This window comes from Pseudophryne corroboree, chromosome 4, assembly GCF_028390025.1.
Source record: "Pseudophryne corroboree isolate aPseCor3 chromosome 4, aPseCor3.hap2, whole genome shotgun sequence".
Lineage (NCBI taxonomy): Eukaryota > Metazoa > Chordata > Amphibia > Anura > Myobatrachidae > Pseudophryne > Pseudophryne corroboree.
Window position 1 is genome coordinate 616,100,111 of NC_086447.1, and position 14,705 is coordinate 616,114,815.

The 14,705-nt window shown below is 43.6% G+C and overlaps 1 protein-coding gene across 3 annotated transcripts in view; it reads right to left on the reverse strand.

Moving 5' to 3' along the window:
• SNX9 (sorting nexin 9) overlaps positions 1 to 14,705 on the reverse strand; it is a 453,672-nt gene that overhangs the window by 243,175 nt on the left and 195,792 nt on the right. For all 3 annotated transcript variants that reach the window (XM_063917657.1, XM_063917656.1, XM_063917658.1), the window contains exons 2-4: positions 13,895 to 13,981; positions 8,729 to 8,803; positions 3,987 to 4,094 (exon numbers count right to left, since the gene is read on the reverse strand). In XM_063917657.1, the coding sequence (XP_063773727.1) occupies positions 3,987 to 4,094; positions 8,729 to 8,803; positions 13,895 to 13,981 (270 nt within the window). The remainder of the gene's footprint in view (positions 1 to 3,986; positions 4,095 to 8,728; positions 8,804 to 13,894; positions 13,982 to 14,705) is intronic.

Sequence of the window (14,705 nt, forward strand, 5' to 3'; positions counted from 1 at the left end):
CTACCTGATATAGTGCTACACCGATCTCCAACTGTTCCCTGGATCTTACCCTTATCAGGGAATCGTCCAAGTAAAGGATAACTAAAATTCCCTTCCTTCGAAGGAATATCATCATTTCGGTCATTACTTCAGTAAAGACCCGGGGTGCCGTGGACCATCCCTACGGCAGCGTCCGAACTGATACAGTTCTGTACCATAACCTGAAATACCCTTGGTGAGAAGGGTAAATTTTGACATGAAGGTAAGCCTCCTTGATGTCCCGAGACATCATGTAGTCCCCTTCTTCCAGGTTTGCAATCACTGCTCTGAGTGACTCAATTTTGAATTTGAACCTCTGTATGCAAGTGTTCAAAGATTTTAGATTTTAGATTTTAAAATCGGTCTCACCGAGCCGTCTGGCTTCGGTACCACAATAGTGTGGAATAATACCCCGTTCCCTGTTGCAGGAGGGGTGCCTTGATTATCACCTGCTGGGAATACAGCTTGTGAATGGCTTCCAAAACTGCCTCCCTGTCAGCGGGAGACGTCGGTAAAACAGACTTTTGGAAACGGCGAGGGGAATACGTCTCGAATTCCAATTTGTACCCCTGAAATATTATCTGAAGGATCCAGGGGTCTACTTGCGAGTGAGCCCACTGCGCACTGAAATTCATTGAGAACGGGACCCCACCGTGCCTGAACTTGTAAAGCCCTAGCGTCATACTGAGGGCTTGGCAGCGGCGGAAAAGGGTTTCTGTTCCTTGGAACTGGCTGATCTCTGCAGCCATTTTCCTCTCCCTCACGAGCAGAAAAGAGGAACCCTTTTGTCCGCCTGCCAACCAGGACTGCGCCTGATAATACGGCGTCTTATTTTGAGAGGCGACCTGGGGTACATCCCCTCTTTTAAGGCAATACTTCCAAATGCCGTTTGGAATCCGCATCACCTGACCACTTTACTGGAATAATTGGACAACGCACTTATACTTGATGCCAGTCGGCAAATATTCCGCTGTGCATCCTGCATATATAGAAATGCATCTTTTAATTGCTCTATAGGCAATAATATACTGTCCTTATCTAGGATATCATATTTCCAGTCAGGGAATCCGACCACGCCAACCCAGCACTGCACATCCAGGCTGAGGCGATTGCTGGTCGCAGTATAACACCAGTATGTGTGTAAATACATTTTAGGATACGCTCCTGCTTTCTATCAGCAGGATCCTTAAGGGCGGCCATCTCAGGAGAGGGTAGAGCCCTTGTTTTTACAAGCGTGTGAGCGCTTTATCCACCCTAGGGGGTGTTTCCCAACGCACCCTAACCTCTGGCGGGAAAAGGTATACTGCCAATAACTTTTTAGATAATATCAATTGTTATCGGGGGGAAACCCACGCATCATCACACACCTCATTTTATTTCTCAGATTCAGGAAAACTACAGGAAGTTTTTCCTCACCAAACATAATACCCCTTTTTTTGGTGGTATTCATATTATCAGAAAAGTGTAAACTATTTCCATTGCCTCAATCATGCAATGTGTGGCCCTATTGGAAATCACGGTTGTCTCTTCACCGTCGACACAGGAGTCAGTACCCCTGTCGGCGTCTGTATCTGAGGTAACGGGCGCTTTAGGGCCCCTGTATGAGACGTCTGGACATGCACAAGCTGAGTAGCCGGCTGTCTCATGTCAACCACTGTCTTTTATACAAAGCTGACACTGTCACGCAATTTCAACAGTACATCCACTCAGGTGTCGACCCCCTAGGGGGTGACAACACTATTTCAGACACTCTACTCCGTCTCCTCATCATTTTTCTCCTCATACATGTCGACACCAACGTACCGACACACAGCACACACACAGGGAATGCTCTGATAGAGGACAGGACCCCACTAGCCCTTTGGGGAGACAGAGGGAGAGTTTGCCAGCACACACCAGAGCGCTATATATATACAGGGATAACCTTATATAAGTGTTTTTCCCTTTATAGCTGCTGTATTGTTATATACTGCGCCTAATTTGTGCCCCCCTCTCTTTTTTAACCCCTTTCTGTAGTGTAGTGACTGCAGGGGAGAGCCAGGGAGCTTCCCTCCAACTGAGCTGTGAGGGAAAATGGCGCCAGTGTACTGAGGAGATAGGCTCCGCCCCTTTCTCGGCGTCCTTATCATCCTTTTTCTGTATGTTTTGGCAGGGGTTAAATGCATCCATATAGCCCAGGAGTTATATGTGATGCATTTATTTTAGCCATATAAGGTTTTTTTATCGATTTATTGCGTCTCAGGGCGCTGCCCCCCCCCAGCGCCCTGCACCCTCAGTGACCGGAGTGTGAAGTGTGCTGAGAGCAATGGCGCACAGCTGCGGTGCTGTGCGCTACCTTATCTGAAGACAGGATCGTCTTCTGCCGCCGATTTTTCCGGACCTCTTCGCTCTTCTGGCTCTGTAAGGGGGACGGCGGCGCGGCTCCGGTGACCCATCCAGGCTGAACCTGTGATCGTCCCTCTGGAGCTAATGTCCAGTAGCCTAAGAAGCCCAATCCACTCTGCACGCAGGTGAGTTCGCTTCTTCTCCCCTTAGTCCCTCGATGCAGTGAGCCTGTTGCCAGCAGGTCTCACTGAAACTAATAAACCTAAACTAAAACTTTCACAAAGAGCTCAGGAGAGCCCCTAGTGTGCACCCTTCTCGTCGGGCACAGAAATCTAACTGAGGCTTGGAGGAGGGTCATAGGGGGAGGAGCCAGTGCACACCAGGTGATCCTAAAGCTTTCTTTAGATGTGCCCAGTCTCCTGCGGAGCCGCTATTCCCCATGGTCCTTACGGAGTTCCCAGCATCCACTAGGACGTCAGAGAAAGATGTCAACCCCCATTACACCCCCCCCCCCCCATGGTAGCCCCTCCCCCTCCCCTTATTACAGAGCGCAGTGAAGAGTGGCTCACAGGAGGAATTATCAGCCCCTCTGCTGCAGCTGATCTCTGCACAGAGAGAGATCAGCATATTTGTGCTGGGTGGGGAACAATGTTTCTCTCCTCGCACGTTTAGTTCCGGTGCATGCCCCCCAGAGTGTCACTTGCAAGGCATTATGGGGTGCGATTTCAGGGGTGATGTCAGCAGTCAGAGAATGGTGCGTACTGCCCAGGGGGGCGCTGCAGAAAGAGGAAGTCCATTTTGTACTATTTCATGCTCTTTTTCAGAATGTTTTTTTTAAATGGATTGCAGTACCTTTTTTAGATTGTTACAGCTGAAGCAATGGAAATAGCACCTGCTGACTGCGCAATGAAACAAAAAAAAAAAGAAAGTATTTTAGAGGGTTTTTTGGAAACTTTTTACAGTGAACAAACATGTATTATTCACTAAAACATCACAAGACGTTTTGTGTTCAGAAAGTACACTAAACATAACAGTGCCATTTATTTTTAGAATTGACTGATTTATGCCAACAATCTGATACAATTATTAATCAAACAATATATAGAAGGCTCATTTGCATCCTCAAAATTCTCCTGTACTTTTTGAATAATTAAGTAGCTTATTTTCACTAAACATAGCAAGATGAGATGTACAAGTAAAGTAGGAAGTGGCATATTTTTATTCATCTATGAACTATAGAGCAACAGCTGCACATAAAGCAAAAGGCTTGGGCCACACATTGTGTTTTAGCAAGGAGCCTGCACATGGTTTTTCTATCTGGCAGTCTACACATATACGGCGGTGACGATGACCGGATTTCAAGTTGAACACATACATTTGAATGTATGTGTTCACACAGTGCGGCCGTTGAAATCCAGTAGTGGCACTGGCCGGATGCCGTTCTGTGGCATCCGGCGAAAATGCTATACGTGAATTGAAGAAGGCTCCTTCCTGCCAAGCCATTGAATGGGACCCACTGAAGAGCAATTTGTGGCCCAAGCCTAACCGTGACATCCCTTCTCAGAAAATCAGTAGCTGTGTACAACCTATAAATGCCCACTTCCGTATAAGTTGTTTAGAATGGTATTACCCAGTGCACATACCTGTTCACCATTGTTAGCTGTCGCATTCTGAGCAGTGATTGCAGAGAGGGAATCCAAAAATGCCAAATCCGCAGACGCATTGCTACCAGCAGCACCATCGGACATCAACTAACAGAAAAATGCAATACAAGGTTCAGTAAAAAAAAAAAAAAAAACAACAGTTAATGTTTGGATTCACCAAACTGACAGACAACAAAATAAGGAACTTGTGTGAAAATGTGAAACCGATGTTAATATCTCTATAAATGTGCAATTTATTGCATGGTAAAATATCCAAAAACATTATTATTGATTGAAATGATGTGGTGGTTTTGGGACAGGGCAGTGCTGCCTGCGTTTCCAAAAAACGGGAGCACATCGGCCCCGTTTTCTATGAGTGGTGAGGCCAGTGTCTGCATCTTCCTATGGTCACGATGTTGATCCGATCACACGTCTCTGACATAGGCATCGGATCCAAGATGCTGGCAGGCATAAGCAAATTTTGCATAGCAATCGTGTCCAAAGACACAGCTGCTGTGCAAAAGTATCCATCTCTGGACCAGGCCCTAAGTCACCAGTGTTCAAGTATGGCTAACCATAAAACCTGGACTTTTAGTGTGCCTTGATGATTATAGTAGGGAACCTGTTTTATTAACTTGTTTATACCACTGTTAATAAACAGGACTATGGACTTCAGCCACCCCAGGAAAATCCACCACCCAGCTCAGTGTCAGTGAAGCCAGAGATGCAGTCCATGACTGCACTGACTTCACTGTGACTTCCTATTGGAAGTCCTACATGTCAGTCACAAACACTACAGGCAGTCCCATTGGGTTGTGTTTTCTCCCCCCGGGACTGCCAGACTTGACTGTAATTAGCAGAGAGCTGGCTTCCTAGAGAAGCCACTCCCTGTCTGATCATCAGCCCTAGCTGGTTTCTATGGGCTACAACTGATGCAGTTCATAGAAGCCGGGAGTTTACGCATCTGCAGACTGGCCGCCATTGGTGAGCATGCGCCGGTCCTGGCAAAGCCATTGCCCAAGTGCTGGGACCCAGCTGACGGGCTGACTGTCTCCTCTCTCCTCTACGGGCAGGCACAAGTAGCTGCATCTCCCCTACCACAGTCAGGTAGTAGCCAACGCTGGTTATAAATCTGGTAGGACGCGCTTCTTATGCTTTAATAAGCGATACCAGTATAACAGGAAATTTGTAAAGGTGCAATGTACAGATATGTCCTCATACGTTTTTGCTGAAGTTGCGCCAAACAACCCCTCATGACTCTGCTAGCGTTGGGTGTCTGTTTTTGCTGAAATAGTCGCAACACAATACAACCAGGAGACTGTACTGATTAATTTGATACAGGAGACTACTACTGTATATCTGTGTCTGACTTTGTCTCGGAATCTGCATACGAAGGTCTAGGATACAGCGGCCATTGATTTTTTTCCACAACAAGTTCCATTATGCTCCAATTACAGACTCGGTCACAAGCAGAGTTGCATGGGACCTGTCCGCTCACTCACGCCAGGCATCTCCTACTGAGTGGAGTATTGAGGCTGGACGTATGAGGACACATCTGTATGTTAGCAGGCAGAAAACACAATAAAATCATGATTAGGAGAAGTCTAAAGTGCATGTTACTCATTTCGCCTGCGCACATAGGGCCTAATTCAGACCTGATCGCTGCTGTGTGCTTTTGCACAGCGGCGATCAGGTCTGAACTGCGCATGCGACCTGGAGAGCGATGGGTAGCTCCCTGCCAGAGTGCAGGAGCTGCGCTGTGATCCGGAGACCGACGGGTAGCTCTTCAGCTACAAAAGCATCGCCGCCGTGCAATGCTTTTGTACCTGTGCGGCAGGGGGAGGGCCAGACATGCGGGCGGACTAGCCCTGTGCTGGGCGTCCCCCCACATGTCAGGGTGGCTGATCGTATTTTGCACGGCTACGATCACGTTTGAATTAGCTCCATATACAGATGTGTCCTCTACATTGTAGAGCACCAAACAGCCCTCTCAGCGTGCCAGATCCTGGGTGACTTAACAATGGTGAGTGAATAAGATGCAAAAGTTAAAAAAAAAAATAAAAAAAAAAAAGATAGTATGCCACATCTCTCGGGTCAGTTCAGTCACTCTGGACGTCTCACACTGTATGAAAACAAGGTAGAGGATCAAACGCGACAAAATAAAAAGTTATACAATAAGGACATATAATCAAACCAATGTAATCCCTTGTATCTGTGATTAGGCCAATCTTCTTTGTTTAACAACATCTCACAGGAACACAATATTCCAACAGAATTATGAAAGAAGAAGAAACAAAAAACAACAATGTGTAGAACTGTTTAAAATATTAGTCTCATGATAGAATGCCCCTGTGTTCGGAAGTAGAAAGGGGAGTCTGTAATTGTTCGTAAATGAGATACGTACAGGATCTGGCCACCACTGCAAATGTGTCTAAGACTTACCAAAACTCAATTAAAGTGTGTGTTGGGGAAACATATAAAGGTTTTTTTTAATACCCAAGAAATGACAGCAAATAAGGATAATAAAGGTGCGTACCCAACTCACTTTTATTGGAGATGGGTTCCACATATCTAGGTTTCTTTGTAAATGAATTCCACACCGAGGAACATATAGGTAGCCAAAATTTCATTTAAAATATTAGAATTCCATAAAAATAATAAGACAGGTAAAATCCTATGGTTGTCCACACACAGAGATAAGCATACTGATCTGATGGTAAACAATGGAAAAAATACAAGAGAAGTCCAAAAGGTATGTAAGACCACACTCAAACCTGCAAGCGAACTTCCACATATATGCCTTGGAGGGTGGAGCAAAGTCTCTGGGATAGTCCTGAATTCTGCTGCTGTACTGACATAACTTACGAGCCGTGGCAGGGCCGTGCGCATTGGTTCATATGTCTCACCCCTTGTTTAGTCCAGCTTTTATTAATCATAATAAGTCCCATGGCCACGGGCGTGTTTTATTGTCCCACACACTTCCGGAGGTCTTAGAACACATAGTAAAACACACTACTTCCAGTCCGCGATCTGGTTATAGATTCCAATTCCTGGGTGCAACAGTACCGCTTCTATTCATCCTATGTAAATTAGGAATGTTGCTACTATTAATAGATGTAATGTTGGTGTATGAAACCCTTTTGTACATGTTTTATATGTTTTTTTATGAATGATTGTCTTTCTACCCATAATGCATGCAGAAATCCCAAAGCATTGCCTTATTTCCTGGACATGTGGTATACTATAAATACAGCTTTTGACCACACCCACTGGTACACCTTGAAAAAGATCCTTGTGGATCGAAACGGCGTTGGTGCTGAGACTAGGGGGCTAATTCAGGACTATCCCAGAGACTTTGCTCCATCCTCCAAGGCATATAAATGGAAGTTCGCTTGCAGGTTTGAGTCCGGACCTACTTACCTGTATTTTTGGACTTCTCTTGTATTTTTGCCATTATTTACCATCGGATCGGGATGCTTATCTCTGTGTATGGACAACCATAGGATTTTACCGGTCTTATCATTTTTATGGAATTCTAATATTTTGAATAATATCTTGGCAACATATATGTTCCTCGGTGTGGAATTTATTTACAATGAAACCTAGATATGTGGAACTCATCTCCAATAAAAGTGAGTTGGGTACGCACCTTTATTATCCTTATTTGCTGTCATTTCTTGGGTATTAAAAGAAATCTTTATATGTTTCTCCAACGCACACTTTAATTGAGTTTTGGTAAGTCTTAGACACATTTGCAGTGGTGGCCAGATCCTGTACGTATCTCATTTTACAAACAATTACAGATTCACCTTTCTACTTCCGAACACAGGGGCATTCTATCATGAGACTTATATTTTAAACAGTACTACACATTGTTGTTTTTTGTTTCTTCTTGTTTCACGATTCTTTTGGAATATTGTGTTCCTGTGAGATGTTGTTAAACAAAGAAGACTGGCCTAACAGCAGATACAAGGGATTACAATGGTTTGATTATTTTTCCTTATTGTATAACTTTCATTTGGCGCCTTTGATTCTCCACCTTTTTTTCATTCTATTTCTATCTTTGTATCTGATTGGGCAGATATTTAGTGGTCAGGATTGGGCTGACTTTCCCTTTGCGTCCGGGTTTATTCCTTTAATTTGTCTCACACAGTATGGCCTATAGACACTAGGAAGTATATTTACTAAAGTGGGGTTTTTATAGAAGTAGAGATGTAACCCACAGAAACCAGATTTTAGCTATTATCTTCTAAAAGGTGCTACATAACTGCTAAGTAGAATCTGATTGGTTGTTATGGGCAACATCTCCACTTCTATAAACCCATACTTTAGAAAATATATCCCTAGGTCTACAAGGACACATACAGTATATATGTAAACAACCACAAACAGAATACTCATTCATATATCACAGTGCAAGGTTCTGAATAAAGGTACAGATGTAACCACGCTCATATTTGCTGCCGAGTGTCTTATCCGCGGAAATGCAGTCATGACTATTGTGCCCGCGACTATCACTCACACATGCATATGCACACTCACGGCAATAGGAATAGGCCCTAGTCACAGCTCAGTGTTCTAAGGCACATCTACAGCTTGGTGCAGGACGTGTGCTTGTGCCGCAGGTGAAATGAGCGTGGCTACATCTGTAGGAAGACTTAACAACTGCTGCACGGTTAGGAGGGATTATTTTACCATGCTCTGGGGAAAACATAAGGTAGTAAGATGTTCTAGTGCCTCACCTCAACATAATCTGTAGGAACAAGGCCTCTTTGACCTTGACTGTTCTTTGCTTCTATCCATCCCCCGCCAACATCCTGCAAAAGATCACAGGTACTTGCATTCAACATTTAGCACAGCTGTATGCCGAAGTTAACAAGGAGGAGGGAGGGGAAACTGGACTGAAAAAGGTTTACACAATCCTGTACATAAGGACATTTAAGAGGGTTCAATCAACAACATTTGTAATTTAACATTTAAAATAAGTTTTAAGTGCCTGTACTAAACTCAATAAACATGTAAGTAGGCCTTCTTTAAAGCCCTATGTTTGGAAAACAGTTTGAGTAGCTTGTTTTTCTACAGACACTTATTGTAGGTCTCTTACCAAGAATTGCCCATATACTGTACTGTAGAAATCATCCTATTTTTAACACGCCAAATAATAGTAAGTCATCACGGGATTCACCCAGGTAAAGCAGTAGGGAAAGCTGTGACTGGTCACGGATTTCTTATCACTCAGTAATAAAACGCTGAGATAATAGTAATAAACTAACTTTATGAACACTTCCGGCCATGCAATGTGAAAATTACATAACTTATCTTGTTGAGAAATGATGTCATGTTACATGTGACAGCTTTTCTGTCATGTGCTATTTTTATCAGGTTTTATATAATTTAGGTGTCATACTATGAATCAGAGGAAGCATAAAACGTAATGGAAATTAGTAAAAGTTCAAAGTGAACATATTTCAACATATTGTATTGGTAGAGGAAGTATTCTAAAGAGGGATTTCATTTTGAACACAGCAATTAAAAACATTTTAAAATGTAGGTTATAATTAAGTATTTCTAAACCCAAAAGAAAAGGCAGTGCCCTAGTATGGCACTACTGCATCTGTTCTATCTGATCTGTCTGTCTGTCTGGTAAAGAGATGCCTAACGAAGAAACTAGACAGATTTATAAAATACATAAACATATACAATATTTGGGTTTTTGTGTGACAGATCCAAGTATTTATTACCAAAGACACTAAAATAAAGGAACAAATGCAATGTAATGTAATTTTCGTTTACACTCCCAACCTATAATAAGATGATTTCCAAATTATCATTAACATTTGTACTGCAATCCGCTGTTAATAAATGTTTTTAAAACTAGGTTTTACGCTGTTTAAACAGCATTGAAGAAAAATAACTAAGTTTAGTGTTACTGAAAAGTTTCTATGTGTCCAAACATAAGGTAAAAAAGTTCAGGAGCAATAATCTGCAAATCATTTAATTGTCAACTGAGATGTTGTGCTTTAGTGATGTCTCCTCTCATTTTCATGTGAATGAAACATGAAATTATAAACGAAGCACCTTCACTTTATGACATTACACATTGCTGGTGAATAATGTCAACTCCAAAGACATCACTTTTTTGGTAGAATCTTATACAATGATTGTAGGGGATGAAGTTATGTGACCGGCGGTCAGGAGAACGCCGCTCACATTACCTCCCCCTACATCCTGCCCCTTCATAATCCTGACAGTCGGCATGCCGACCAACAGGGACTATTCCCACTCGTGGGTGTCCACGACACCCTCAGTGTGGGAATAGAACTGCGCGGTGAGCGCAGCGAGTCCGCAAGGGGCATCTTGCACTCGCCCCCGCCGGCATTCTGGGTCCGGGATCTGGGCGTCAGAATGCTGACGATACACACCCGATTGTAGGCACCTAGGAGAACAAACACAAGGAGGCCAATTCAATTAGCTACAATGTCCACATACTGTACTGTAGCAGCATCAAGGGGTATATTTGCTAAAAGTTGATTTGGGTCGATGTTAATCGTTTTTCTAATGATTTTGTGTTTCAGGGTCTAAATCACACATTTACTAACAGATGATTTTTGGCATTCTTTTCAAAAAAATATGAAAACATGATTTTTGACATTTTTTAAACAATGTCAAAAATCATCTATTAGTAAATGTGTGATTTAGATCCTAAAACACAAAATCAAAAAATAAAAATAAAATTCTGATCAAAAAGCGACCCACCAAGCGTTGATTCCCCATGATGTTGAGGTAATGATCCTAGCTCATTTTTGCTCATAACCTCTAGCCTTATAGGAGTGAGAACAATACCAAAATCATATTTTCACAAACCCATAGAGCACAATGAAACCATAGAGCACAGTGATACTATGGAGCCTTGTGGCCAACTGATTGGACCTATAAATTGAATGGCATATTGAAATTTAAAGTGCAAGTAGACACATTAAAAAAAAAGTGTCTAAGGTTCTTTGTGGACTACAGTCTACCACAAACCTTCTTATCTGAGATAATGACACTTCTTAACTAACCAAACAGTGACAATGCAATAAATATATATTTATAAATATCCAGTGCTTGAAGTGGGGCGGTTTGGCATACCACCACTTCGGGCACTGGGCATAGCGCTTTTCCCGCACAGCTGTGAATCTGACCTCACATCTGTGCAGACTATTCGCAGCTGCATTCAGTGAATTTATTTGTGCACTGAGCGTCTGCTGCATACAGACCACCCCATTGGCTTGAGGGCTGCAAGCACCACCCCGCAGACCTGACAACAATCTGTTGCTGCTGAGCCCGGCTTCTTTGATGGTGGCCGTTGCAGCCCCGGACCCTACTAGAGCCTTCCTGAGATCGAGGCAAATCAGGAAAGGTAACAGGTAGACCACCTCCTGCTCCACTACCCACGCTATCACCGCCTCTCACTGGCTGCTGCTTAGGGTTCTAGAGCACCTTGATATTTAGAGAAATGTGTTAACTGTGCACGTGCTACAATTGTGTACTGTAGTTATCCGTCACATGACTGCTCTGTATGCGAGGTCACAGTGAGGGTGTGTGTAGCATACATAAACCATCCTCCAGTTACTGTGCCAATGGACCCAGTTGGTGCTAAAGCTGGTGACAGTGGAGGGTTGTATGTAATGAGGGTCTGATGCGAGGAACGGATTGGAGGTGAGACAAATATCGTGATGTATAATACACACCTGTGTAATGCGATGTGCATACAAACAGCTTGCCTCTACATTATACATGTACTGTCATTGACACCTCTATTTTGCTCTGTCAGTGAATGGCATTTGTAAGGCTTTGGATGTAGATCTCTCACCCTGTCACATGTGCAAGACTGGTCACATAATGACCCTGTATTTGTCTACATGTTGTATAAATATGACATTAATGAGATTGATTTCAAGCATGGATAATACAGCATGACTTGGGAAGATGCTTTAATATTAAACTGGTACAATTTTACAGTGTGAGGTGGGACCTCACAAATAGGTGGGATTTGTCTACCAACACATACACAGTGATTTTCTCTGATCCTCAAACATGTACACGTACTGAGCCCCATATTGCAGAAAAGCTCATCAGTTTTACAAACTATATACTCCATATTACCTCAAACAAGCCCTTAATCACATAGAGGGTGATCTTGTAGGTACACACACTCTCATCCCTTACTAATTTGGGGTCCTAGAATTTGATTTGGAAATCTCCTTTGATTTGGAAATGCTTCCTAGTCAGTCCCATATAAGGTTAAATGTCTATGGGAACCTCATCCAGCTTTTCTTGTTGATTTGGGTATATCATGGTTTGTCCAGGTGCACAGTTACTTACTCCCACCTCAGAATTGTGTCCAAATAGCACTCTTAAGGGCCCCATACACTAGAGCACAGGTTCTCAAACTTGGTCCTCAGGACCCCACACAGTTCATGTTTTGCAGGTCTCCTCACAGAATCACAATTGAAATAATGAGCTCCACATGTGGAACTTTAAAAATGTGTCAGTGAGTAATTAATACACCTGTGCACCTACTGGGTTACCTGCAAAACATGCACTGTGTGGGGTCCTGAGGACCGAGTTTGAGAACCTCTGCACTAGAGCGATATTGCTCGATTTAAGCCCAATTCAGGCATTCAGCCCGATATATCGACTGAAATCGGGCATTTTAGAGATGTTCCCGAACCGCTCCGATGCGCGTTCCTGTGAGCATCGGATCTTCCAGATTGAATGTGCTGCACATTCATTCTGGTCTGACCTGGGGGCATGGCTTGGGATCGACAAGATATATCGTATGTAATTGGCAGCATACGCTGTATCTTGGCCGATCCTGCCCCCCGGGAGCCTGCCGGGGTGATCACCTCCGACATGAGATCATTGTGTATGGGGCCCTTAAAGGCCAGTACTGACGGGAGAGATGTGTGCTGAGTGATCTTAACACAGACCGCTCAGCACACATCTCTTCCCCCGCTCAGCACAGCGCGATGTGCTGAGCGAGGGGGGACGACAACGGGGGGCCGCTCACTTCACACAGCGCTGAAGTGAGCAACCTGCTAGATTTAGCCTGCATGCAGGCTCAATCTAAAAGAGAGAGAAAATGGAGAATTTGCCCAAAAACAATCAGCTTCTGTCATTTATCTAGTCCATGAAATGACAGTTAGAAAGTGACTAATTGCTTTGGGCAACTTGCGTCTGGCACCTAGCGACGAGAGCGCCCCCATCCGCCTGGGCGCATGCTCTCGCGGCGGAGACGCATCCCATTCACTTGAATGGAGAGTGTCACCATCCGCGCACTCAGACAGAGATGCTCTGAATTGGGGCGTCTCTCTGCTCTCCCGGCATGACTAGGCGGACGGATCGCCTAGTCACGCCAGGAGAGCTCGTTTGCGATGGAGCCGCCTCAGATGAGCGCAGCTCCATCTGTATATCTATATGGAACAAGGCAAAGATAAAGAACTATGGGGAGGGGAGATTCAATTGTTAGACCCGGCAGCTGTCACTCCTGCGTGCCCAACAACGTTATTCAATTGTTACTCCTATCAAGCGCAAAGAGCTGCTGGCGCCAGGATTTTAGCTCGCACCCGCCCTGGGGGTGGCGAGCTGAAATGTGTGAAAAGCAACTTGCTTGGGCCCCTAAAAGCCACTTTTTGCGACTGCACCAATTTAGTTGGGTTTAGCTGCTTTACGTGTCTAAACTCAACACTAATGGGCACGATCACTAACATCAATTAAATATCGCCCCTGCAATCCCCACTCACTTTAGACAGTAGATCCGGCCGTGATAACAACTGAATCCCCCCCTATTTGTCTTATAGCTTACAGTTTAATATGCATAGTAACATGCATGTAAAGGTATTAAAATGTGTTCTTTTCCTCACCTTGTTGGTTATTGTGAGAGTTTCCCCTTCTTTCACGGTCAGCTCATTATTACCAGGTTCAGCGACAAATTCATACAAAACTTTCGCCTGGAAGGTAAAAAAAATCATAGACATTTTATCAGAAATAATTATGATTTTTAATATTTTATGTCAATTAATTGAAAAAAAAAAAAATACCTTTTGACTCTTACTTGCTGATCAGTGTTTCATTGTGAATTCTACATTTTATACAGGCTCATTCCATGAATTTGTGGCATCTGATACAACACATAACCTCAATAAATATAATCACAACCATGTATTTGACATCAAATAAGTCATTTTATATAGGGTTAATTACCGCGGCTAACAGATTTACCGGGGGCTATCCTATTGCCACAGGCGTGCAAAACCAAAACCATGGTAAGTGCCCATTGTTTTCGCAATAAGTGCTGTGAAAATACATAGGTCCGCGGCTTTTTGCGAGAACTATGTCTTTTCTCACAAAAACGGGGGGGGGGGAGGGGGTTCGTGCAGAATAATGGGATAGGTGTAAAAAAACAAACAAACGCTGCAGCACTATTGTGGCTAAGTGGATACCCTCCCTAGTGTTCAAAATTACTATGATAAAAATGTAGTATTTATAAAAACGAGTTTTATGGTAAGAACTTACCTTTGTTAAAACTCTTTCTGCGAGGTACACTGGGCTCCACAAGGGTAGACATTGGGGTGTAGAGTAGGATCTTGATCCGAAGCACCAACAGGCTCAAAGCTTTGACCTTCTTCCCAAGATGCATAGCGCCGCCTCCTATATCACCCCGCCTCCGTGCAC